This window comes from Lissotriton helveticus, chromosome 5_1 (genome assembly GCF_964261635.1).
Source record: "Lissotriton helveticus chromosome 5_1, aLisHel1.1, whole genome shotgun sequence".
Classification (NCBI taxonomy): domain Eukaryota; kingdom Metazoa; phylum Chordata; class Amphibia; order Caudata; family Salamandridae; genus Lissotriton; species Lissotriton helveticus.
Genome location: NC_136065.1, coordinates 538,281,466 through 538,307,206, shown reverse-complemented (window position 1 = coordinate 538,307,206; position 25,741 = coordinate 538,281,466). Strand labels below are relative to the sequence as shown.

Genomic DNA, 25,741 nt, shown 5'->3' with positions numbered 1-25,741 from the left:
GAAAGCTTCTGCCACTTTGGATTTAGGTAAAGAGGGATTGTTTTCAGCAGGGCACAAAAGAACTGCAAACATAAGTGGAACATTGTTCACATTAGTTAGAGAGGGGGCAGGAGTCAGTCTTTAACCCCCCACAGTCTAGTGCCCGGAATAAATGTGGCACCCCTAGGCACTCTCTTCGGAACGCCAATAAACCTGTGAAAGGCAGAAGAAGGACTACACCTTCTTTTGAGATATGGAAGGAGATCTGAAAGGCTGAACCTACTCCCATGTGCATCCATGGCAAAAAAGTGGACTCCACAGGTCAATTTGCTAACTTCCTGTTAAGCTAAAGGAAACAACAAGCTGCTAGAAGCTCTTTCTCTGAAGAACCCAGCTGATTACTTCCAGCTGGGCTTGCCCTGGACACTCATCATGCTTTCTGCTGAGTGAAGTTTGAGCACCAAGTGCTGCTCTTGAGGTTCCAAGGCACTGGGCCCTTTGGTACTCCTCCGACAATTCTGAAAAATGTGGGGCTTAGGAACTCGGTCACTACAAAGCCCTCTGGAGGACCAGGACAAACCTGCTCAGTTAATTCGGTGAGGTTCATTGTCACTTGGTCAAAGTTTCAGTTGGCTCTTGCTTTTCCACACCAGCAATTTATTTCAATGGGACTTCACTGTGAAGGTATTTGGCTTTTGGTGCCCTGTTTGACTACAGCTCACAGCCTTGCCCTGCTAGAGGAGTCTAAGTTCCAAACAAGTGACTAAGTCTGAGCGTAGAAATCTTTACTGGGCGAAGGAGCCACATGTATCTGACCAGTGAGAGTCCTTCCTTGGGCATGAATTATAAATGTCTCATTCTCAGAGCTTTCCTGCCAAAAATGAATGACTTAATTGGGTCTTTGTCTGATGGCCAACCAGACTTGTGGAGCCCTTCTAAGCCTGCTGCTTTGCCGTGTTAGGGATTTTTGACTTCTATTTCAGAGACTAAGGACCTGATTATGAGTTTGGCTGTGTGGGAGCGGGCCACAATGCCAGCGTTCAGCTCCCACACTGTCAAACTTAACTGGCAACCTACCACTAGATTAGAAGTTTTCTCCTGGTTTGGCGGGTGGTGCTTTCGTGGTCCCAGGTGGTGAGCCTTTGAAAGGCACCAGAATGGGAACTCCTAAGCCCATTCCTGCACAGCATGGACGAGTGCAGTCAATTCTGTGCAGGAAATGGAGTGTATGCACACAGGGGAGCATACCATGTGCCTCCCTGCATGCACCCCCATGCACAGGGGTACCAGGGGGCCCTGTGGAACTCCCCTTACTCTACTCACTGCCACACTTTTCATGGCGGGATCACCGTTTGAAAAGGGTGGAAGTCAGGAGAGTCATAATATGCCATGCGGATCCCTGGCAGTTGTAGGGGTGCCATGGTGGTTCAACTGCCAAAGTTGTAATATGGAGGGAGGGAATGCTGGTGGGGCGGTACCCGCCATGCCAACCCAGGTTTGGCGGTCCTTTGTACTGTCAAACTCATAATAAGGCCCTCAGTCAAAAGGTGAAACTTCAGACTGGGTCGAACCTGGTTTCTGTATCTGACCTGCACTCTATTGTGTTTGGCCCTAATTCGTGCCCAAGCACCGCTCAAGCACAATCTGATGAATGCAGTTGGCGTTTACTCTTTTTGGCAAGATTTTTATTTAAAATGCAAAAATTAATATCTCATGATCCCCTTAGTGGATTTTTGTTGTGCCTTCACAAATCTGGAGTGAGGGAAGTAGAAATATTTTCATGGGAAAGTAGAGGAAGGTTTACTTTTTCATACGCAGTGTTTTCCACATCAGAGCAATGATTAATGTTTTATGTTTGACAAATTCTAGAAAGAAGGCCAATGAAATATGGCAACAGAAATGGATGCAGACTGTTTCAGTTTCGGAGTAACAACATTTATCCATTCTGTTTATTAAATGTAAATGAATAGCAAAACTATTGTTGCCCAGTGGCAAGTTATCCCTTAATAAACCACAATTATTCCCCTTTGATGAAGCAAATGAAATCAAAGTTGCCATCTTTAAATATTTTATCTAAACAGTTTTGAGTTCTGTGTAGTTCCGATTTGTGTCACAACTTGCCAGACATTCTTGTTTTATCAAATGAAAAATGTGGATACTTAATTTTTGATGCCCTTTCTCCTGAAGGCCCATGGACAATCATTCTATTTAAGGAATACACATATCGAGGTTACTGAATACACTATGAGGTTACTAAATTTATTTCTGACATGCTGGTGACACATACTTTACAAATAATGACTGCAGATGTGGATCTGGTATATAACAGAAGGAATATCCTGTAGTCACAACATTGTGAACAGACTATCAAAAATAAAGATATTGACAGGTAAGTATGGATAGATTTTTTACACCCATTTCCGCATCTCCTTACATGTATGATATATATCAAAAAGATAAGTATATATAGGTAAGTAAACATTTCCTGTCCTTAACTCCACCTTTATGTACTTTGACAATGTATGTACTTTGAAATGGACTGATATTTAAAAAAAAATCTACATGCTTTTTCTTTATATGATAGTTTGACATTTTAATGAGAATTGTAACTGATAGTTGTGTTATTACTCTATGATGATAACATTTATCTTTTTTGGAGGGGAATTTAAATGCATAAATCAAATGAAATCCCTCAGTAATGTTACAACGTTTATGGAATTTAGAAAGACTTTTTCATTCCGACTAGGTGAAAGATCTGTAAATGATATGGAAATGTGCATTTGCAAATGTAATCAGGGAAATATTTTGCTCCGTGGATAGGTACATTCACCTCTATATCATTATGAGAGCCAGGAGTAACCTCTCACTTTTCCAGCCTTGACAGTTATTTACTACTGACATTCACAGGAGAAAAATTCTAATACTTTGGAATGATGAACTGGTAGGCATAAAGAAGTTTTCATTGCCGAGGCCACAGCACCACAGATTACAAAGGAATGCAGTAAGCCCCTGGTTCTAAATTTAAATGAACATTGCTGGATTGATACAATGTATTTAAGACTTTTGAGTAAAGATTACTAACTGCCGAGTTCGCTTTTGAAACCATCTACAATGTTTACATGTGCTAAGCGTATAAGGCAATGCTTCAATAACTTCTTTTTAAATTCCAAATTTGAGTTTTAGGATAATCATTTTTTTCATTCACTTCATTTTGAAATTGACTACAAATGTAACATTTAGTTGCTTTCTCAATCTTATGAATTCACCTTTTAGATATTTCAGAACTCTAAGAATTGAAAATGAAAAACTGAAACATTAACTTTCTCTTTTTCCTGTACAGAAGCTGAATGAAAAAGAAAAAATACATGTCTCCCTAACTTTTACTTCAGATGCAGCCTATACACCTTGGGCATTTGAAACAATCAGTTTTAATCATACCAACAAAGTTGAATATTTTTATTCTTACATAGGGTATCTGAAATGTTCCTATTAAACTTATTCAGTGACATATAAGGTACAGTGGGTTTCCATGTATTTGTGTTCATACAAAGTTTTCTTGTTATTAAGATTTACTTATACATTAAGGAGAACAAAAATTACCTACTTTATCAAGGGGGTTGTATTGAATGACATATTCTATTTGCCCATTGGGACCATCATCTATATCGACTGCACCTTCTGTGGCAAAGCCATTGAATATTGTAGTTCCAACTGGTGTTAACTAGAAAACAAATACAAACAAAATGTATTAGAAAATTCAACAACAGTTTTGTCAATGTTACCAGAACCATACATTTCTTTAATATTGCTGTGCACATTTCTATATAAACTAGGACATTTCTGCTATTCAATTTTTATTTTCAATGGTGTTTAATAAAAAAAGAAGTCCATTGACATTTACAGAGTCACCCTCCTGGTTTTGCTGTGCAGATAACGGCAAGTTCAACCTGGTCAAAAAAAAATTATGCCCATTAACAAAGGAAACAAAGGATTGAACAGAAGAGAGGACTTGGGCCATACTTCACTGTTATCTTCTAAGGCTGTAGAAATATGAGCAGATCAGTGTTGAATCTGAAGAAACACAAGTTTCAATATATATAGTTTAAAGTTATGCACATGGCATTGTGTGATTAAATACAATAAAGTGCCCCATGTACCCAGTATGGATGGTGAAGCAAAAGAAATAAAGTGCAGCTTTAGTAAAAATTGAGTGAATATGAACAAAATAGCAGATAGGTGAAGCTTTCTAATCAGTGAGTAATACTATTATCAAAAAACCCAAACTCATAATAAAACTAATTAGCAGTTACAGAAGCAATTCTATTCTCAGTATGACCTAAGTTACTAAAACCCCAATACCAAAATCAGATCAGAAATATAGATGGCACAGTTGAAGGTGAGAATGTCATATACAGAGTTGGTATCTATAAATATTATGTTTGACATATTGTTATCTAAAATGTTATTGGTGTGGAATATTTTTCTTTTAACTCCAATGGAGTGATATTTTCGTATACAATGTATATATCTTTTTAATAATGTTTTTACTGAGATTCTGTAAGATGCAATTGAAAGTATCATCACAGCATCCACTAAACATTGCCATGGGAAAACATCAAAAATAGTTATTTCTAATAGACAATAATGAAATCAACAGCCAGCAGTCAATATCCAGACCGGGTGAAACTTGTAATATAATAGCATCCCTCTCTCTGCTCTGATGTTGAGTGGCCCAAAACTGGTTCAGGACAAATGGTCCACATAAGTCCATGGTGCATACATCCACATTATAGGCAATATTTAGGGGGCAACAACTATGTCAGATGATATTCTTACAATGCCATACTGGTACCACCATACATTTCTATAGATTCACTAATGGAAATGTTTGCAATATTTCCAAAGTTTATAAGGAAAGTAAAGAAATAAAGTTTTATATCAAAGATAAAATAGATAAAGGCATGAAAAGTAGTCCTGGGCCCTAAGGAAACCAATAAAGAAATAACAGAATATTGCATATTCTGGGTTATTAATTTATAGCACTTAGCTGAATTTGATTATCATGAGGATGTCCTGGATTTAGATCAAAAACAAATTAATCATTTTAGAGCGAATTTTAGACATAAAGGTGGAGAAAATAACATGTGTTTACTTGGAGTGCCAGCCTCGTATCCGGCTAGCGTAAGGGGTGAATATATTGATGAACTATTAACTAAAAATAGTTAATGTTTGCAAACGAATAACTCAATATAAATTATTACATGTTTCAGTGACCGGCTGATTACACAGGCGCTTATTGACAAAACAGATTCAATAAATGTGGTCCTTATTATAAGTTGGTCAGGATAGAGTGGGGTATTTACCACATGTGGCAAATAGCCATAACCCAGGGTGCAGTATTTCCCCCATGCTTTAAATATCTTCTATTTTGTGATTTGATGGGAAAATGAGGCAGAAAAAGCAGACTTGGTCTTCAACAGACTGAAATCCTCATGTTTTTCCTTTTTCCTGGCCCTCCCCCCTATCAAATTTCAGCAGCATTGACATGCCAGAATTTCTCAGAGGAAAAAAGTCAGGTTGTGATAGTTATCACACAACTTGTAATTCAAGTTCTGTGAAAATCCTTGTTTCACAGAAATCAGAATTTGGCTCTTAACTTGTAATAAGGGCCTATATAATTTTTTCCCTCTTGCTATAGCCACTTTTGTACCTATGGGGGAAAACAGTGAAAATGCAATTTGAAACATCACTGTCTATCATCCAGTTGTTCATCTCACTAGATATTAAGAAACAATACAGAAGGAAGTACAGGTTATATTCTGAAAATTACTGTAAAGGCTCAAAGTTGCACTTTTATATGTGCTAAATTATTCAGCAATATCTGATGCTGTTCACCACTACATCTTTCTGTTCGTATCGGTGAAGTTGTGGGGTCATCTCACTAGGGAGGCTGTTTGTCTTTTGTGGGTAAATGGCATTCAGGGTATATTTGGGACATGTGCCATCGTCCACTTACTAGCCATCAGTTGAGAAATGCAAAGATCCTGCTTATCTCCACTTTAAATTGTTTTTTGCATTCAAAGTCACCAACCGCTGCAGAACCTGGCCCTAACATTCCATATGAAAGCTGACCACACACAAGTAGTTTAGGCAATTAATCAATCAGGGGTTTAAAGTGTACTACTCACCCATGAGGGTCTCAAGGTGCTTGTGGGTAGGGGGGGTGCGAGCAGCTCGGTAGGTCATTTGAAGAGCCAGATCTTGAGGTCCTTTCTGAATTGGTGCAGTGTCGGGCTTCATTGGATGCAGCAGGGAGTTCGTTCCAGGTCTTTGCCGCCAGGTAGGAAAAGGATCTGCCACCTGCTGTGGCCTTGTGGATGCAGGGGACTATGGGTAGGGTGAGGTTGGCTCAGTGCAGGTATCTCTTGGGGGCTTGGAAGGAGATTTGTTCGTTGATATATTGGGGTCCGCTGTTATAGAGGGCTTTTTAGGCATGTGTGAGCAGTTTGAAGGTTATTCTTCTTTCAAAGGGGAGCCAGTGGAGTTCGCTGATGTGTTGGGTGATGTGATCATGTTGTGGGATGTCAAGGATAAGTCTAGCTTTGGTGTTCTGGATGGTCTGGAGTATGTGGAGGAGTTTTTTGTTGAATCCGGAATAGAGGGCGTTGCCATAGTCCATTCTGCTGGTGATGAGTGCATGGGTAATGGTCTTCTTGGCATTGGGGGGATCCGCTTAAAGGTTTTGTGAAATATGCAGAGGGTGTTGAAGCAAGAGGAGGACACAGCGTTGATCTGGTGGTTCACGGTGAGTGAAGAGTCGAGTATGATGCTGCAGTTGCGTGCAAGGTCTGTTGGGTTGTGGGGGTTTCTGAGAGCAGGGGGCCACCAGGTGTTGTCCCATGTGGAGGGGGTGGAGCAGAAGATGAGAACTTCTGTTTTCTCCGAGTTGAGCTTCAGGCAGCTGCTGCTCATCCAGATTGCAACGTCTTTCATCCCTTCTTGGAAACTGCGCCTGGTGATGCCGGGTTCCTTGGTGAGGGAGAGGATGTGGTGGGCGCCACAGCCTATAAGACTATGTTGAGTCTGTGTTTTCTGACGATGGTTGCGAGGGGGGCCATGTAGATGTTGAAAGCGTGAGGCTAAGGGAGTATCCATGAGGTACTCCGCATGAGATCTCAGTTGGTTCAGAGCAAAAGGGCGGGAGTCTTATTCTTTGTGTCCTGCCTGAGAGGAAAGATTGAATCAAGTCTAGGGCAGTTCCCTGGAGGCTGGTGTCTTGGTGCTCTGGTTGCTGTGGAGTCCAGATTGAGAGGTGTCTAGGATGTTGTTGGTTTCTATGAAGTGTGCTAGCTGGATATTGATGGCTTTCTCGATGACTTTGGCAGCAAAGGGGAGCAGTGAGATGGGCCTGTAATTCTTGAGATGGGTTTGTGGAGGGCTTCTTAAGGAAGGGTTTGACTTTGGTGCATTTCCAGTCATTGGGAAATGTGGCGGTCTCAAGGGAGCAGATGATAGTTTGGCGTAGTTTGGGTGCAATGGTGGTGGCGGCCCTGTGGAAGATATGCAGCGGGCAGGGGTCAGCGGTTGCTCCGGAGTAGATGCTTTTCATTGCGTCATGAACAGAACTTTTAGCCTATCAACTCTACAGTTTTAGAGACTCGGGCATGGATAAGCCAAGAAAGGCTCCATCCAATTGAATCAGAAACTTCTGCTTTATACATCACAAATATAATACTGGTATTCAGCATTAATATTTCAATGAACAAACAGTCCAATCATGTGTATGAACCTCCAACTACTAAAGTAAGACGTGCATTATTTAACTCTTATCCAGCACAAACCTGTGTGACAAAAGCACTATGTAGTACACATGGTAGAACTGTGTGAAGTGCAAAATAAACAAGAGCCATGTTGATGATGTTGTCTATTGTGCTCATGCTAGAAATTCAGTTTTAGGATGAAATTGCGCTATGGTGCAAAGTCAACCCAGCGGTGCCTTGGGTGAGGTGTATACTTGAGACACACCAAGGAAAAACTCTCAAGGTTGAGCTACGTAAGGAGTACCATTATTCTACAATTTCTCAGATTTGTTCGTATAAATTAGTGGAGGGAGGTGATGCTTCATAATACGAAAGCATTTTATCACAGAGCTTGAGTCAACCTTTATTACACAAAAGTTTTGCACCCAATAGTTGCTTAGAGATGTTTTTCGCAAGACAAAGTACCACCATGCATCATGAAGGTACTGGTGCAAACAAAATAATGACTGTCTCTATTGTTAATAATTCAAACATTTCGTTCAGAATCCCATATAGCTAAGATACTTAGGTGTTGGCTTCATTGTTCCACAAATAATTGTTTCATATGCACAGACATATGCCATAACACTGCTAATTGGTGCATTGAAAACATACATCTAAAAATTGCATAAAAACATCACACAAATCTTCTTATTGTCCTGAGTATGTTCAAATTGCATTCAAACTTCTGATGACCACCTGTAAAGTTAAAGATGTAACAAAAATACAAGTAGATGAGCCATCCCCTAGACTGCTTGCAAAGTGTAATCTCTATCCTGGCAATACCACAAACACAAGTTCCTGCTTGCGAGGTAAACTGATAGTCTGACATGGATTTCTCTTTCTTTGCCCACACATGACAATAAATCATCCTCCAGTTAAGGAATTAATTGAAGCGACTATGTTTTAAGATCTTGGTATCTCTGAGTATTTGCATGTTGTGAGTTTGTTTAGTGAAACACAAGGATTTGATGGTGATGATTAGTGGCAGCAAACACCGTTATCATGAAGATTTGTAGGTTACTCCTGTCTGACATTTTGACAGAAACGCTCTCTTATATTTTCAAGACATGCTGACATTTTCATATTTGCTTTTGTGCCACTGGACTTTTAGTGGGATTCAATAGTTTTAAAACGTGAAATCAATTTTTCAAGAATGGCAGAAAGCAAAAACTGCAAGTGTGAGTACACTAAATAAAAAATGGAGAAATGTGTATGAGTATCCAAACTCTATTTTGTAAAATCTGCTGGCATCTAACAGTATCTAGACTCATTACCTTCTTTTGTAGAACGTAATCAATCATTTTGTAACACAATGTTGAATACCAAAATTGATTAATGGCATTTGCTGCTGAAAGGTTTTTCCATCATGTAAGCCTTGAGGAAAGACAGACATTTATGTATCCGTTACCACATATTATGTCGTTCTATCTGGGCCTCGCCTTGTGACTGTCTTGCTGAATGTTGGCCTAATCCACTAAGTGGCTGTGGCGAACATTGGTATTTGCATCCATTGGATGACTCATAACTGGATACAATTTCCAACCTACGTGGGATTTACATGAAGGTACCAGTATATTGTAACCAAAATGCAGTCTGACAAAAATATTGTGTCATAAATATTGTTTACAAAAATAGTGCCATATTGAAGTTAACGATAGAAAATCTAGACCTAAGAGACAATACTTTTGCAAATAATATTTAGGACACAATGTTTTTTTGTCAAATGATATGTTGGCTAATGATATTAAGACATACAGCCACACCAAAATCCTCCACAGATACCAATATCCAGAATTCTTCGTATGCCTAGGTGTTTGCACCTGTCGAATTATAAACAGATACACAATTCTACAGACATAAATATATCACGAATGTTCTTTAGTGAATTTAACTTTCTTTTTGTTTCACCACAGGGGATATATTTGTCCTCATTGAGAATCTTCTTCTCCTACAACACCAAGGGCCCGATGTAGGTAGGCAAATACCGGTCGGAAACGGCCGAAAATACCGATTTTCGGCCGTTTCCGACCGGTATTTGGATATTGAGGTGTAGGGGCATGTTAAATTACAGAATCGGTAATTTTACCGAATCTGTAATTTTTCCGATTCGGTATAATACGGAATCTGTAAAATTACAGATTCTGTAATTTAACATGTAGGTAGCACTGTAATCAGTGCTACAAGGGTTTAAGAATTCGTTATTTACCACCAACTAGAAGTTGGTGGTAAATAATGAAAACCCTTCAAAAAGCATTTTTGTTGCTTTTAAAAATGTGCCATGCTGCAGACATACATGCCCTAAGGGCATGTATGTCAGCAACATGTGCACCCATGCACAATTGAGGGGTGCAACAGGGTGTCAAAGTGACACCCTGTCCCCCTTTCAAATTCGGTAATTTTACCGAATCGGTATTTACCGATTTGGTAATTGGCATTGATTCCTATGGGCCTCAAGGCTCATAGGAATCAATGGTAATTACCGAATCGGTAAATACCGATTTGGTAATTACCTAATCATTCCGATTCGGTAATTTCAAAAGTAAAATTACCTACATCCCATTTACCTTTCCCTAAATCCCGAATCGGTATGATTCGGTATTGAAGAGTAGGTCAATCGAGATTACCTACATCGGGCCCCAAGAGGGAGAAATGTTCACTAGCCACTCATACACTTGAAACACGCTTACTCCTGTCATTGACTAGACTACATGTGCATATTTTTGGGGTTATTTTGATTATTTTCTTTATTGCTTTTGATTTTCCTAGTTTTATATAGAGCTAACTTAGTCGAGTGGTATTAGTGATCTTTACATCAAACAAGAGTAACTACATAGAACAACAAGTCCAGTTCAAGTATGTTAACAAAATAAGGAATATTGTGAAATACAAGTATTCGGGTATTGTCCATTTTTAATGGATTCATTTGTACATCTGACACACATTCCCCTCACCTCTGACGACACCCTCAGGATCATGAGGAGCATCCACTCTGGAGCACCCTCAGACCCCTGCCGCACCACATCTTCAACAAAGCCGGCACCTTCATTTCCCCGAACTTTGTCATAGCATCGACTGCTCCATGAACTGCGCCACCTGCCCGGAAGACTCGAAACATGCAAAGATCAACCTCTTGCTGAAGAAACCGTCTGCCGACCCGAAGGACCTCAAGAACTTTAGACCCATTTCACTGCTCCTCTTCTCAGCTAAGGTCATCAAGAAGGCCACCAATGCCCAACTTTCCGAGTTCATTGAAGCGAACCACATTCTAGACCTCTTCCAATCTGGCTTCTGAAGCAAACGCAGCACAGAAAACGCCTTCCTCACCACCACAGGCAACATCCACACCCTCCACGACAGAGGCAAAACTGCACCCCTCATCATCCTGGACATCTCGGCTGCCTTTGACACTGTCTCCCACTGCGCTCTATGCACAAGACTCCATGATTCCAGCATTCGCAACAAAGCCCTGGAATGGATCTGCGAAATTCCTCACTGGCCAAAGACAGAGAGTCAGACTGCCGCCGTACCACTCTGAACGTACAGATAACAGCTGCCGAGTGCCTTAGGGTTCCTCCCTGAGCCCCTCTCTCTTCAACATCTACATGGCCCTGCTGGCAGCCATCGTCTGGTACCACAGACGCAACATAGTCTTGTACGCCCAAAACACCCAGCTGATCCTCTCCCTCATCAACGAGCCCACAGTCGTCAAGAACAACTTCAATGATGGGATGTCACCACCTAAATAAAGGACAGCTGCCCCAAGCTAAACTCAGAGAAGACCAAAGTCCTCATCCTGGTCTCTACCCCCTTTGCCTGGGATGACTCCTGGTGGCCCGCAGATCTTGGATCTCCCCCAGAGACCTTGCACAAATCCCTGGCATCATCCTGGACTACTCGCCCACCATGAAATGACAGATCAAGGCCGTCTCATAATCCCCCTTCCACATGCTATGCCTGCTCCAAAAAATCTTCAAATGGATCCCCACAGAGTCCAGAAAGACCCAAGCAGACTCTACTACAGCACCTCGCTCTATGACTACATGACCCAGAAAATCCTCAGGAAACTACAGAACACTCAGACACCCTCCGCCAGACTCCTCCTCAATATCGCCTACCTCAGCCACATCACCAGTCTTCTGTGAGACCTCCAGTGGCTCCCAGTCAACAAGAAAATCAATTTTAAGCTCCTCACAAATGACTACATAGCCCTACATGGTGCTGGACCTGTGTACCTCAACCACAGCTTCACATTCCACCCACCCACCAGAGACCTCTGCTCCACTCAACTGGCCCCAGCCGCCAGCCACGTATGCACAAGACCATGGCCAGAGGAAGTTCCTTCTCCTACCTCACAGTAAATACCTGGAACACCCTTCTTCTCCACCTAAGGCAATCACTGTCACTGCCTCAAATCAGCAAGGACATCAAGACCTGACTCTTCAACTGAATCACAGTGCCTTCAAAGCAGTCCCCCCCCAGCGCCATGAGACCCTCCACTTGGGATGACTCCTGGTAGCCCGCAGATCTTGAATCCCTCCCATAGACCACACATGAAACCTTGGCATTATCTTGAACTCCTCGCTCACCATGAAATGCCATATCAATGCTGTCCCATCATCCTGCCTCCACACGCTAAGCCTGCTCCAAAAAATCTTCAAGTAAATCTCCACCGACTCCAGAAAGACTGTCACCCATGCACTCATCAGCAGCAGACTCTACTATAGCCACGCACTCTATGACGGCATCTCCCAGAAACCCTTCAAGAAACTGCAGAACATTCAGAATGCTTCCAATAGACTCATGGTCAATATCCCCCACCTCAGTCCCACCCCGACCACCTAAGACACCTCCACTGGCTCCTGGTCCAGAAAAAAATAAATTTCAATCTATTCACAAATGCCTCCAAAGCCCTACGGGACCTGAGTACCTCAACCACAGCCTCGCATTCCACTCAACCCACCAGAGACATCTAGTCCGCCTAACTGGCCCTGGCTGCTAGCCCATGTATTCACAAGACCACGGTCAGAGGAAGTTTCTTCTTCTACCTGCTGACTCTTCTTTGAGTAGTTGTGCTTTACAAGTCACTTGATTGACATTCCACCCTCTGAGTTTTAATTAAAGAATTTTCAAAACAAGCAATCTTGTTAAAACTTTTCTGAAAGAGAGAAGGTCTGTTATAGTTTTCAGATGTTAGGATAGCAATTTCCACAGCATGGGGTCATGAATGAGAATCTTTCGTGACTACTCTTCCTTTGAATATTGGTGGCTCAAAAAGGAGAAAGTCATTGCTACATGAACCTCACAAATCTCGAAGGAAAGTTAAAAATATGATATATATATATATGTTCATTCTTCAGGTGAATGACTTGGAAGGTTAGGCAGCAAATGGAAACCAATTAAGGGTTCAAAGCTACCTGCAAGTTTTTTGGTGGTAAATACCTCTAACCGTACGAGTTGTGGATTTAACATTCTTGTTAAACTCGATTCTGTGACAGTTTATAATCTAAACTGTCACAGAATCGAGTTTGACAGAATGTTAAGGTCTTCAACAATTTCTGTAGTGAGAGCTACTTCTGATCAGTAAAAATCGTCATGAGCTACTGAAGGGTAAGCCACATGTGCATTGCTACTGACACCCCAAAACCCACCTTAATTTGCTTTATGCCTAATGTCCATAGAGCCAGATGCAATGGTTTGAACAAAATACTTTGACTAGGGGCACCATGACAGGGCTGCCATGTGTTTCAGTGAGAGCGTGGTCTTTGACTATGTATGAACATGTGTACATTTGAATGGGAGTTATATGTATGGAAGACTGAGTGACTGTGTCATATGAACTCGTGGCACAGAACCTACCTTCCACCATATGTGGCACAGTTACATGCATAACAGAAATGGGAAAAATTTGAAGTGCGGAAAAATGTTCTGCAAAAATGTTCAGATTAAGGAACATTTTTCTGTATTTTAATTTCTCCAACTTAAAATAATGGCTGTATGTCTCACTTATAAATATGGCAGTGTATTGAGAAAATTAAACAGAAGAATTAATTTTGTTTAAGTGGGTTCCATAAAACTCATCATTTAAATGTTTTCCCATTTCCACGTGTCATGTTTACAAACAATGAGGGGTCTATTACAATAGAGGGTGGATCGCCACCACCCGTATGGCGGTGGCAATCCACCGGCCATTACCCACCGCCCGCCTCCCAATTCCTCTGACATATTATGATGGCGGGGGAACCCCGACGGATTGAAAGAACGTCCTCCGGTTTCCAACCGTCGAAGAGTCAACCGGGTGGAAAAGAGGCTGAATATGGTGGTGTTGTCTGCAAGACACTGCCATTCGAATTACAATGCAGATGGGAAAGTGCCTTTCCATGGCGGCATTTGCATGCACAACATGCCTTTTTTACATTGCGGCGGGTGCTGCTGGAAGCACCACCCGCCGCAATGTAAAAAATGCAGGATGCGCCCACCAGTGAGGCGGGTGCATCCTAATATGCATCATGGGACCGCCGCACCTATGGCGGGCGGTCCCTTTTGACATTACCGTGCAGGCGGATCACCCGCCATCGTAATAGACCCCTAAGTATCTTGCTTCCAGTGGCCTGTAGACATGGTGCCATATTTATTATAGAAAAATACATTTGTTTAAATGGGAGGACTTTTAAGTGAAACAACATGCTTCATAAAACATTAGGCGGTATTTGGCTTAATTGAAAGAGAAGAAATACTTTAACATATGATTCATAGAAAATGTTTTCTTCACTTTAAATCTGTCCTATTTGCAATGGCAGTAAATAAAAATGAAGAGCTAATCATTAAGGTAACTTTTCATTTTAATCATCTTCCATTTCAAACATTCAGAAACATCATTTTGTTCTCACACTCCAATATTAAGTCAACAAGGACTTTTATTTAAGAGTTAAATATTTCAGTGCTTCAGTTCTTCACCTCTGTGACTCAGCCTGGCCAATAAATACGACTGATCACTGCTCATTATCAGGCTCTGCTATCTGCAGCTTGGTGATAATAATGTAAAGTAAAAACATTCTTTCCTTTACTTTAAAAGAAGAATATGACCCTGGGCTTATTCAAAAATGAACTCAAGGCAGCAAGCTACTTGGGAGCTACTGATCCATTGGTGGAGGACACTTGGTGTACATTATTTGCACTTCTGCAGTCAAGTAAGATGCTAAGAATGTTTAAAAAAAATGAAATATCTATGTCAACTTTCTGCTTAGTTTTATTTGTGCATTTATATTGAGCTGTGTCTGTTTCCCTCTGGTAAACATACTTCTCTGAGTAATGTATGGCTTGTTGTTTTGCCTAATAATGCAATTGTCTTATTGGGAGCCGGTCATAAATACTTCATGAAGTCAACTTTACATTGCTGACTCTATGCACATTCCTCTGTGAAAGCTCTGCTTAACCAGCTTTGACTACAAATATCTCCTCTATCCGCGGTATGCATATATTTTCTCTGTGAATGTTCACATCGACTGTTAGTTACCTACATAAAGCATTACTGTCATGCAGTGCCTAATTGGAGCTGGTGGTTGACGGTGGGGGCCTCCCGCACTCATTTACGGGGCTGATGGGGCCCGCCTGCGTAGGTTTTTGGGGACTGGCATTTATTTTTCCTCATTCAACATTTCCCGAGCACAAGAGAAGGAAAACACACAGCAGAGAAAGAATGAGAAGTAGAAAGACAGAAAAACCGTCATAGAGTGAGAAAGAGGGAATATGCAATAGAAATAAAGGGGCAGTGAGTGTCTGGAAGTTGGTTAAAGAGGCATGAGATTAATTCCAAACTATGCAGCCTTGGTATTCTGAGCACCAGTGCCAGACTCGTGCTTCTGAGCAAAGGTTTGTTTACCAGCACTTATTCCGCAAATTAAGCAGTGCTGTCATGCTACTGCTTTACGTCAGTCTGTTTTTCCTTTTCTTATCACTTTAAGTCCAGCTTCTAATAACCCTTTTTTGAAGTTATCCCCGGTATCCAATAAGGCTTTTCTTTACAGATTGTTTGATTCTAGAACAATATTGTTTTAATTTTCATGTAGCTTTATTTAAATTATATGCACTTTTGTTAGACAGTGTTAACTATTGACCGAGTAAACTAACAATGTGCGAGGAGCTCTCAATTCGACCTGTAATAAAAAATATTGATGGGATTCTCAAAGTAAGATAATGAGAGCATACATCTTCCCTCCAACCAGCAAACATTGGGGCAGATTTATGAGGCCCTTGCGCCACGTTTACGCCGCTGTTGCGTCACGCAAGGCGGCGCAAACGTGGCGCATCCCTATGAACGATTTACAACATGACGCATCTAGGCAGATGCGTCACGTTGTAAAGCCCTGCGCCGCTTGTGGGCGTTCCGGCGCAGGGTGGGCGTTCCGGGGCAGGTGCGCCTCGCAAAAGTGGCTGAGTGAAATCTATAAGATTTCACTCAGTCACTTTCAGGCCAATGCTGCGTCAAAAGCCTGCGCCTGCTTGAAGCAGGCGTAGGTCTTGATGCAGCATTGGTCAGATAGGGCACCCCCGAGCCTTGCTGGAGCTGCGTCGCGCTTGCGACACAACTCCAGCAATGCGCCGCCTTTACGGCACAGATGCGTCACGCATCTGTGCCGTTTTTGCCCCATGGTGCGCCGCATTGTAAATGCGGCGCACCATGGGTGGCGGAGCTGTGGCGCACTGTGGCGCACATTAACTGGCGCATCCCTGGGGATGCGCCAGTTAACATAAATCTGCCCCATTGTTTTTAGGTACGTCAGAGAGTAGAACATGTTCGGAAAATAAGCCAGGTGTAAGAAATTGGGTTGTTGGTTGACCGGGATGTGAGCCTTGGTCAAGCAGCACACACAATGATGATGGTGATGAAGCAAATGAGTAAAGCGCAAAGGTGCTCCTAGGAGCGTCCTGGTGCTAATCCAAGAGCAAGTCAAATTAAAAAATAAGTAGCCAAGTTATCAATCCCTTCTTGAAATCTGATTCTCAAGTTTCCTGCCTTAGATGCACAGGAAGAGAGCTCCATGCAGACGGCCCTAACAAGGAAAAGGAGCGCCGGCTAATTCTTGACAATCTCACTCTTGGTACTCTGGCCAAAGCCAAATGTGAAGACTGAGACTCCTCGCAGGATTGTAGAAAAGAATACGTGAAGCCAGATAGCCTGTGCCAATATTGTGGAGACCACGAAAAAACAGCACCAAGGTTTTGATCAGAATTCTCTTCCTTACTGGGAGCCAGTGCAAAGAGAAGAGATGACTCGAGATCCTCGCTCTCTTTGGTGAATTCATTAAGAGAAGCTCAGCAGTATTTTACACCACTTGAAGTCTTTGGATGACATATTCTGGCAGGCCAAGATACAAGGTATTAGCATATACGAGACGAAATGTTATCAGAGCTTGGATAACTGTTTCCTGACTGAAACTTTTTTAATGCCCTTAATACACCACAGTACATACCAGTAACTGTGCTAATCTGGGGTAAGAAAGACAGGCATCTGTAAAATGTAACTCCCAGGTTTCGAGGTGTGTTTTCATAAGACACAAGTGAAACAGAGCCATCTGGCCAGCAAGTAGACCAGCAAGAGGGCGCTGAGGTGCTAAAATTGACAATTTTGGTTTTATCATAATTCACATCAACTGTTTCTGATGTAGCCAGGGAGATGCTGCTGTAAGGCTAGATTTAATAGAGTCAAAAGCTAGATCCTCCCACTCCTTAAAGGAGAAGAGAATCTGTGTGTTGTCTGCATATGACACGATCATAGCACCAAATGACTCAACAATAGGAGTAAGTGGGGTAACAGTGAACATTAAAAAATGTAGGGCTAAGGGCAGAGCCCTGCGGGACCACAAATGAAATGGTCCTGTGGCAAGAGACACACGGGGCAGCCAAACCTCCTGTTCCCTATTGTCTAAAAAGGAGGATAGCCAGCTAAGGGCAATACTCTGCACTCCTATCCTCGAGAGGCGGTCCAGGAGGAAGGAATGGTACAAGCCTTGACCGGATGAGCACAAGCCAGCCTTAAATTAATTTGTGCTCAACCATCTGTTAGCTTGGCACAGAGCAGTCAGGCTTAACTTAGAGGCAATGAGTAAAGTGTTTGCGCAACACTTTAAACCGCAATAAAGTGAAACACATCACAAAAAAAGGATCCCACACCAAGTTAGAAAAACAGAGCTTTCTTTAATAAATAAAACAAGACCGAACCATCAAAGGTCCAAGCAGTATAACCAAAGATGTTACATTTAAAAGATATCAGTGAAAATAGTGACAAAAACACAAACCCCAACTGTGGATATCTGGTTGTGACAAACCGGGACAAAGTCACAAGTTCAAGTTGGCCATGATGGAGCAGGGGCCAGTTGGCCTCGCTAAACAAAGTAGATCCTGATTTGTGGAGCAGTGAGAGAATCCACTTCAAAGATGCATCAGCTATGCATCAGTTTCAAGATGCAGCGAGGCGGCGATGTAAGGGCCTGCATCGTCATCGAGGATGCCATCAGAGGGGCTTGCGATGGGAAGTCTAGTGTCGAGGATGCAGCAGGCAGTCAGTGTGATGAGTTGATTCCACTGAGCTTGAGGCTACAATACACAGTCCATTGTCATCGAGGCTGCCGTCGATGAGGGATGCCAGGGCCCGCGCAAAGGATGCATCAGAGGCTGGCAGAGAACCTTAGGACCGCTGCCAAGGGCCCAGGAGTAGGATGTCACCACTTGGTGGGGTAGACTTACAGATGAAAGTGTCCAGGTGCAGGTGCAAGGTTGCTGGAAGCCTGTTGTGTTCCTGAGACTTCAGATCAAGAGGCCAGCCAACTGGCCCATGGGGCGACTCTGTGTTCTGCATTCAAGAGATGCAAGTTCAGACCTTCTCACCCTGACAAGAGAGCAGCAGGCAGCAGGACAGCACAGCATGGCAACAGTTCCCTCAGAGCAGCAGCCCAGCAGAGTGGTAGTCCTTGTAGCAGCACAGCATTTCTTCTTTGTGGCAGAGTATCCACAGGTTGAGAAGAGTACTGAAGTAGCGGTTTCTGAGGTCCACTATATATATTACCAGTTGTAACTTTAAAGTGATAAGAAGCTTCTAGAGGCATGCATTTGTAGTGCACAGGTATCCTACCTTCCTGGCACTAGCTTCAGTCTAACTACATGGGGTATGCAGTCCTTTGTGTGGAGACAGGACACTGTCCGTTCAAGTGTAAGTGGGGCTGAGTCCAGCTCCTCCCTCCCATCCTACCAGTGATGGCCCATCCAGTCACACCTAAGCTCCCCATTGTGTGTGGCTGAATGGAAGGAATACGCAAAGCCCAACTCTCAACTACACCGAGTCATGTGACCCAAAGACATGAAAATGCCAACTTTCAAAAAATGTCATTCTCAGAATTGTAATTTAAAATCTGACTTCATCATAAATCAGGATTATAAATTGCATTTCCAGAGACACAAACATGAAAGGGTTACCTGTTCCAATAAAGAGAGAAATCTGTCCTTTGAGCCAGGTAAACTCGAAAAGTATACCACCAATCTAAACACCCAAGACATCTATGAAAACCTCAGGGCAAGCAGAACGACATATGCGATATAAAAATAAAAAATATACGTTATTTAAAACATTTACGAATAAAAATAAAGTAGTCCCTAGAAAGTAGCGCTGGCCGCGACGTCTGCGTGATGACATCGGGAGCGCGTGGAGGAGCCGCGTTCAGGAGCAACAGGAAGAGCGGAGGACATGAGCGCGGGGAGGAGCTGTGGAGGACAAGCGGAAAGGAGCGGCGAGAAGCGGAGGAGCAGTGGCAGCGCGTGGAGGAGCGGCGGATGAGGTAGCGGACAAGCGGTCAGGAGCGGCGAGAAGCGGAGAAGCAGTGGAGCGGTAACCACAACAGCGCGGGGAGGAGCAGGGGATAAGGTAAGTCAAGCAGCCGCGGGTGCGCAGAAAGGGACGGGCGGGGGCCATGAGGCAGTGAGTGATAAAGTGTGTGCAGCGAGGGACGGGTGGGTGTCATGAACAGAGAGTGATAAAAAAGCATTTTACACAAAGTCGGGACGTCGGGGGAAACAAAGCGTGGGCAGAAGCTGCCAGGACCAACAAAACGGCCGCTCTGCTGCACCTCTCCTGCTGTGATGCTGCCCCCAGCCCCTTTCTGCCCCGGGCAAGGCCGGGGCGGGCTGCTAGTAATATGTAATAAGGTAATTCCAGTGTAACCCAATGGGAGAGGTAGGCCTTGCATTAGTGAAACATGAACATTAGTGAAACATGAACCTAACAGTTTGTCACTACCAGAATATGTAAAATTTAAAAGTACATGTCCAACTTTTTTAATACAGTGCACCGTGCCTTTGGTGCAGTGCCGGGCCTACCTTAGGGGTGAATTATATGTATTAAAAAAGGAGGAAGGATTAGGCCTCCTAAAAGGTTTATTTTGGCAGCTCAAAATAGCATTTTAAAACTACATATAGACAGGCTGCATTGGCAGGCTGAGACATGTTTAAAACCTACTTAAGTGGGAAACACAATGATTGCTGCTGCCTCGTTAGTAGCATTTAATTTACAAGCCCTGGGCAAAGATAGTTCCATTTTACTAGGGACTTACAAGTAAATTATTGGCTGTAAGCCAATTAAACATGTTTTAAGGAGAGAGCACAAGCATGTTAGCACCTGTTAGCAGTGGAAAAGTGCACAGAGTCCCAAAGCCAGCAAAGACGAAGTCATCAAAAAAAAGAGATCTGAAGACAAAGATTTAGGGGAAAACCAGGTCTACCAGCCGGTTACTAGCATGTATACACACATGATCACATGAAACATAATAGTACATCAAGAGAATTATCCATAAATCATATTAGAATAAAATTAATAAGTATACCTAAAGATTAAAGTTGGAGAACTTGGAAAAACAGTACAGAAATAACATTTCTTATTTCAGAACAGCAAACCGCTTTAACTTCACCCAGGGGAGTCAGCCGAGATTGGAAACTACAAGATTCCACTCCCATATGCTGTACATGTTTTGTGGTTGGAAAGAGTGAATTTCTTTAGGCCTTTTCCAACCTCCCTGACACTTGAGCACTATTTCTCAGTTAATATGTTTTCGGTTGTACATAGGTTATTTTAAGTACCGACATGAGGTTCACCCTAACAAAGGTTTAAGGCGCAAGCAAGCAAGCCTAGGATGCTTGCCATCTGTCCACTGCAAAGTAGTCAAACTTCTCTGAAACTGTTCTCAGTCATTTGAATAGTATTCAGAGTTCGGCACAAAAACGCTGTAAGTTTTTGGAGTGCATATGTTCTTGACTGACAACATAATTGCACAATGTCAAGAAAATAACTCAGTTAGAATAATTGTTGTATTGGCTAATTTTAGCAGACCTTCTGCACTGGGGGGCTTATTTACAAGGGCCTGCACCGCTGGAGCATCACTTTTTTGATACTCCTGTGGCGCAGGACTCTCAATCATATCTATGGGATGATGCAAATCCCCCTGCGTGACTATGCATGGCCTCATAGATAAAAGTGCTGTGTTGCCTTACTCTGGGTAAAGGACGTGTTACATGGGTGTTCCCATGCAACACCTATGAATTTTCATGTTGCTCCGGATTTACAAAATCACATAAAGCTGGGACAGGGCCAAAACCTTATGCATCCCCAGAGCAGGTGCAACGAGGACATTTGTTTTTTTTCCACTAGTTTTTTCCTTTTTCCATGTTTGCTGCATTCTGCAGTACACATAGAATGAGGAAAACACTTCTTGGTATTGTTTATGTGCAGGAACGTGCCCCACCCTGCACAAAAACAATCTTGCCAACAACGCAGACAACCCTGCACTATTGTGGAAGAGTGCCTACTTTGACGATAGGTACTAAAATGTGCGCCGGCACTGACTTAAAGGACAGGAATGCGACACATCTCATAAATACTGTGTATTGCTCCTCTTTCAACTTGGTGAAGGGCAGTGCAGGAAAAAGACTTGTGATGACACTGCCATATGCCAAGTTATTGGTAAATTAGGCCTCAGGTGTATGACACTTAATGAACCAATAGCAGCCATGGCAATTTTTGTTTTCATAGCATCCCCAGTTCTGCACAAAGCAAACGTGTAGAAACTGAACCTGTTCACTGAAAGTGGAGCTTAATGGTTTTTCCTCCAAACAAATTTGAAAAAAATTATGAAAAATAGTGCACTTTACAATACATTCATCAAATGCTGACTTTTCCACCATCTCATTTTCAGCACTTACAGCCTGATTCATCAAGCTAAATTGCACTTGCAAAGGGCAAGATTCTCAGAATCTTGCCTTTTGCGAAAGCAATTTTTGCATTTGGGATTCATCATCCCAAATGCAAAATTCGCTATTAAAGAATTTGCACATTTGCGAAGAATTGCATTTAAGGAATCTCTATTTGAGATTCCTTAAATGCAATTCATGAATCATTTTAAAATTGCGAAATTGCAATTTTGGGCCGCTATTTACCGAGAGGTCTGACCTCGTGGTAAATAGCAAAAACTTAGAAAAATGCATTTAAATGCATTTTTCTAAGTTGCATGTTACACACACACATGTCCTTTGGACATGTGTGTGCGCAACACCAATGTAGATTACATTTCAGGGGTGCTACAGGGTGTCCTTTGGACACCCCTGCACCCTTGAAATCGCATCCTTATTTGCGATTAGCAAATTGCTAATCACAAATAAGGAATAACTCCCCATGCATTCCTATGGGCCTGTAGGCCCATAGGAATGCATGGGGAGTTATTCCTTATTTGCGATTAGCAATTTGCTTATCGCAAATAAGGAACATGTAGGAATCGCAATATTTTTTGCAATTCCTACATGAATCCCGTTTTGCAAGTCCATAATAGTGATTCCTTATGAATCGCTATTAGGGGCTCGCAAAACGGGAGAATGATGAATCTGGCTGTTTTGCAATTTTGGGCCGCTATTTACCGAAAGGTCTGACCTCGTGGTAAATAGCAAAAACGTAGAAAAATGCATTTAAATGCATTTTTCTAAGTTGCATGTTACACACACACATGTCCTTTGGACATGTGTGTGCGCAACACCAATGTAGATTACATTTCAGGGGTGCTACAGGGTGTCCTTTGGACACCCCTGCACCCTTGAAATCGCATCCTTATTTGCGATTAGCAAATTGCTAATCACAAATAAGGAATAACTCCCCATGCATTCCTATGGGCCTGTAGGCCCATAGGAATGCATGGGGAGTTATTCCTTATTTGCGATTAGCAATTTGCTAATCGCAAATAAGGAACATGTAGGAATCGCAATATTTTTTGCAATTCCTACATGAATCCCATTTTGCAAGTCCTTAATAGCGATTCCTTATGAATCGCTATTAGGGGCTCGCAAAACGGGAGAATGATGAATCTTTCTGTTAGTTCTTCTGCTGTCACTCTTTGTCTCAATTGCTCTCTTCTTCTTTTCTCTAAACATATACTTTCTGACTTCTGCTTTAAAATTTCCGCTCCCTCTTTCTTACTATTCTCCCCATTATTCTGCGCTTTCTCATTTTAATCTTCTTCATTTCTGGTACCCATCTTCTCTCTTCTGATCCCCCTTTTCTTTCTTTGCTCACATTCTCTCTTCATTTAACTCCTGATGTAGTCTGCTAATTACCTTTTCTTCTCTTTCTTCCATCCTTGAGCCTCTTTACTTTCTTCTTCCTTTCCCTCACTAATGTTCTATCTTTTTTTCTTAGTTCCTTGTCCTCCTCCCTCAGGGTACTGCTTTCTTCCCTATGTTTTCCTCTCCCTCCTATTTTCTCTTACATCACAACTAAATAGAGTCCTGGGGAAGGAAGATGGCGGGTTGATCTCCCGCAGCTGAGAGCGTACCGTCTGTGCTCCCTTGACCACTACAGCACTGCCAGGCAATTGGCGGGCTGATTCTCGCTGACTAAACAACGCCGAGCTGCACCGGCAGGTGAATTCCTTGGATTCACAGTCTCCGCTGCAAAACTTTGATGGGGCAGCTCTGTGGCTGGAGGCTTTATGGTCTCCTTGCATTTTTTGTTGTTTATGCAGGTTATGGCACTGCATTTTCTGCCCTATGGTTCAGGGATTACCCACTTTGGCATGATGCCACATCGGGCAAGTCCGCTCCGCGGCAGGCCCGCAATACAGCAAAGGGGTGAAATGCAGAAGTCGAATAACACTAAATCGAGTGAGGACAGGGGTAGCCTCCAGGTAATAGCTAGCAACCCTTTTACTGCCCAGGTTGGCTGCCACATATCAAAGTTGCTTAAATCTGGCACAGCAAAGTACTTTATTCAAGCTGGCAGCAAGGAGCAGTCTGCCCTTAGTGAAGCTATCTAGCTGGCAGAGGTGTGAATGGCCGCAGCCTAAACTGAAGGGATTGCTCTGAGAGCACCCTTTACTCCTGCCTCATTGACAGACGGAGGCAACATTGTTGCAGAGCCCCTGGATTTGCTTGGTTTGCAACAATATTTCAACTCTCAGCATCTTTGTGCAAATAAATCACACGTTCTACCTGCCATTAAAACAGCGGAGAACTGACTCCTGCAATTAACCAGGGCTCTCAGCCTTTCATCAAAGTGAGTTCTAAGGTATGCACTTAGGGCAAACAGGAGGGCGTGGCTGGGGGCCCAACAGGGGTGGCTAACTATGAAGATATGGCTAGTTCTCTAGAGCAATCTGCCACAGTTCCCCCACAGCAGGCAGTGGATTCTGACCGGCCAACAAGCTCCGTTGCTGTCTCAGTCCCTTCCCACATCTCTGATCATCCTTTTGATAGCAATGGTATTGACAACACCATGGACCTAACATCAGGTCTTCTAGACTTTGGCATTGAGTCTATGCATGGGGGGAGGGGGAGTAGTATACCCAGAAGTGCAGAGAGAACATGAAAACACTCACAGAGCTTTCCAGACCTCTTTAGTCAGGTAAACCAGCAACCTTGCATCAGACAGGCAGCCCGCTGAAGATGTGGGTTACATCAAAAGGAGAGGTGAAAGCCCGTATTTCCTGCTTGTCTGCAGTCCACTCAATGACATGTGAGGACAAACAGCCTGTGGAACAACAGTCCCCTCTAACACATCCCAATCATTAAACAGGTCCAATATCCAGCAATAGTGTTGACTCTCCTTGCAGTATGCCCTAAGGTTATTCTACACTATTGGTCCCTAAGGAAGTCAGTGTGGAAGATGATCCTCAAGAACCATCCTTGCTGGCAATCTTACAGTTAAAATAGTCAGAGGCACAATCACATTATGCTAAATCAAGAGTGGATAATGTGAAAATGTAGCAATCACTACTTGAAGTATCAGGCAAGATTACAACTATTACCACTGACATTGCTGAGCTACAACAATGGGTCACCAATGACGAGGAGGTGGGTATAGCTACAATCAAATACATTGGGAACTAAGAAAGACAGCTGGAGTATCTTCAGTCTAAAATCAAAGGCATGGAGAATCGTCAGTGGTGAAATAATCTCAGGATGTTTGGATTACCGTAAGGGAAAGAGGGTGATGCTCCCTGGGAGTATATATTTTCCAGTTGGTCTTGAAGGCATTCCCTGATCTCATTGATTGGGATATGGACTCACAAATATAGCGTGCCCACCACCTCCCCCTGAACCATAATCATAATACAGGTAATGTCATGTCAATGTAGTCTTGTCCAATTTTATTCTATGTGGGGAACTTTCTCTTAAGGCAGGCAATGCCATATCAATTGCAGTCCAGTCACATCTGTGTAAGTCTACCATGGATCATCGCTGGATGACGCATCAAATCATAGACCTCTGGCTGTTTCATCCCAATGATTCCTGCAAGAGGCAGCTGGGCTTAAGATTTTCAAGGATGGACGGATACAGATGTGCTACTCAGAAGTGGATGCATGCACAGACATTAAATCACTTGAAGGGGTCCTCCTCATAGATCTAAGGCTTCAGTATTTAGGACAAATATGCTGTTA

The 25,741-nt window shown here is 42.7% G+C and overlaps 1 protein-coding gene across 1 annotated transcript in view; it reads right to left on the bottom strand.

Moving 5' to 3' along the window:
- Window positions 1-25,741, bottom strand: part of PCDH15 (protocadherin related 15) — a 2,579,312-nt gene that overhangs the window by 1,693,509 nt on the left and 860,062 nt on the right. The window contains exon 6 of the mRNA XM_078642873.1: window positions 3,584-3,700. Within this exon, the coding sequence (XP_078498999.1) occupies window positions 3,584-3,700 (117 nt within the window). The remainder of the gene's footprint in view (window positions 1-3,583; window positions 3,701-25,741) is intronic.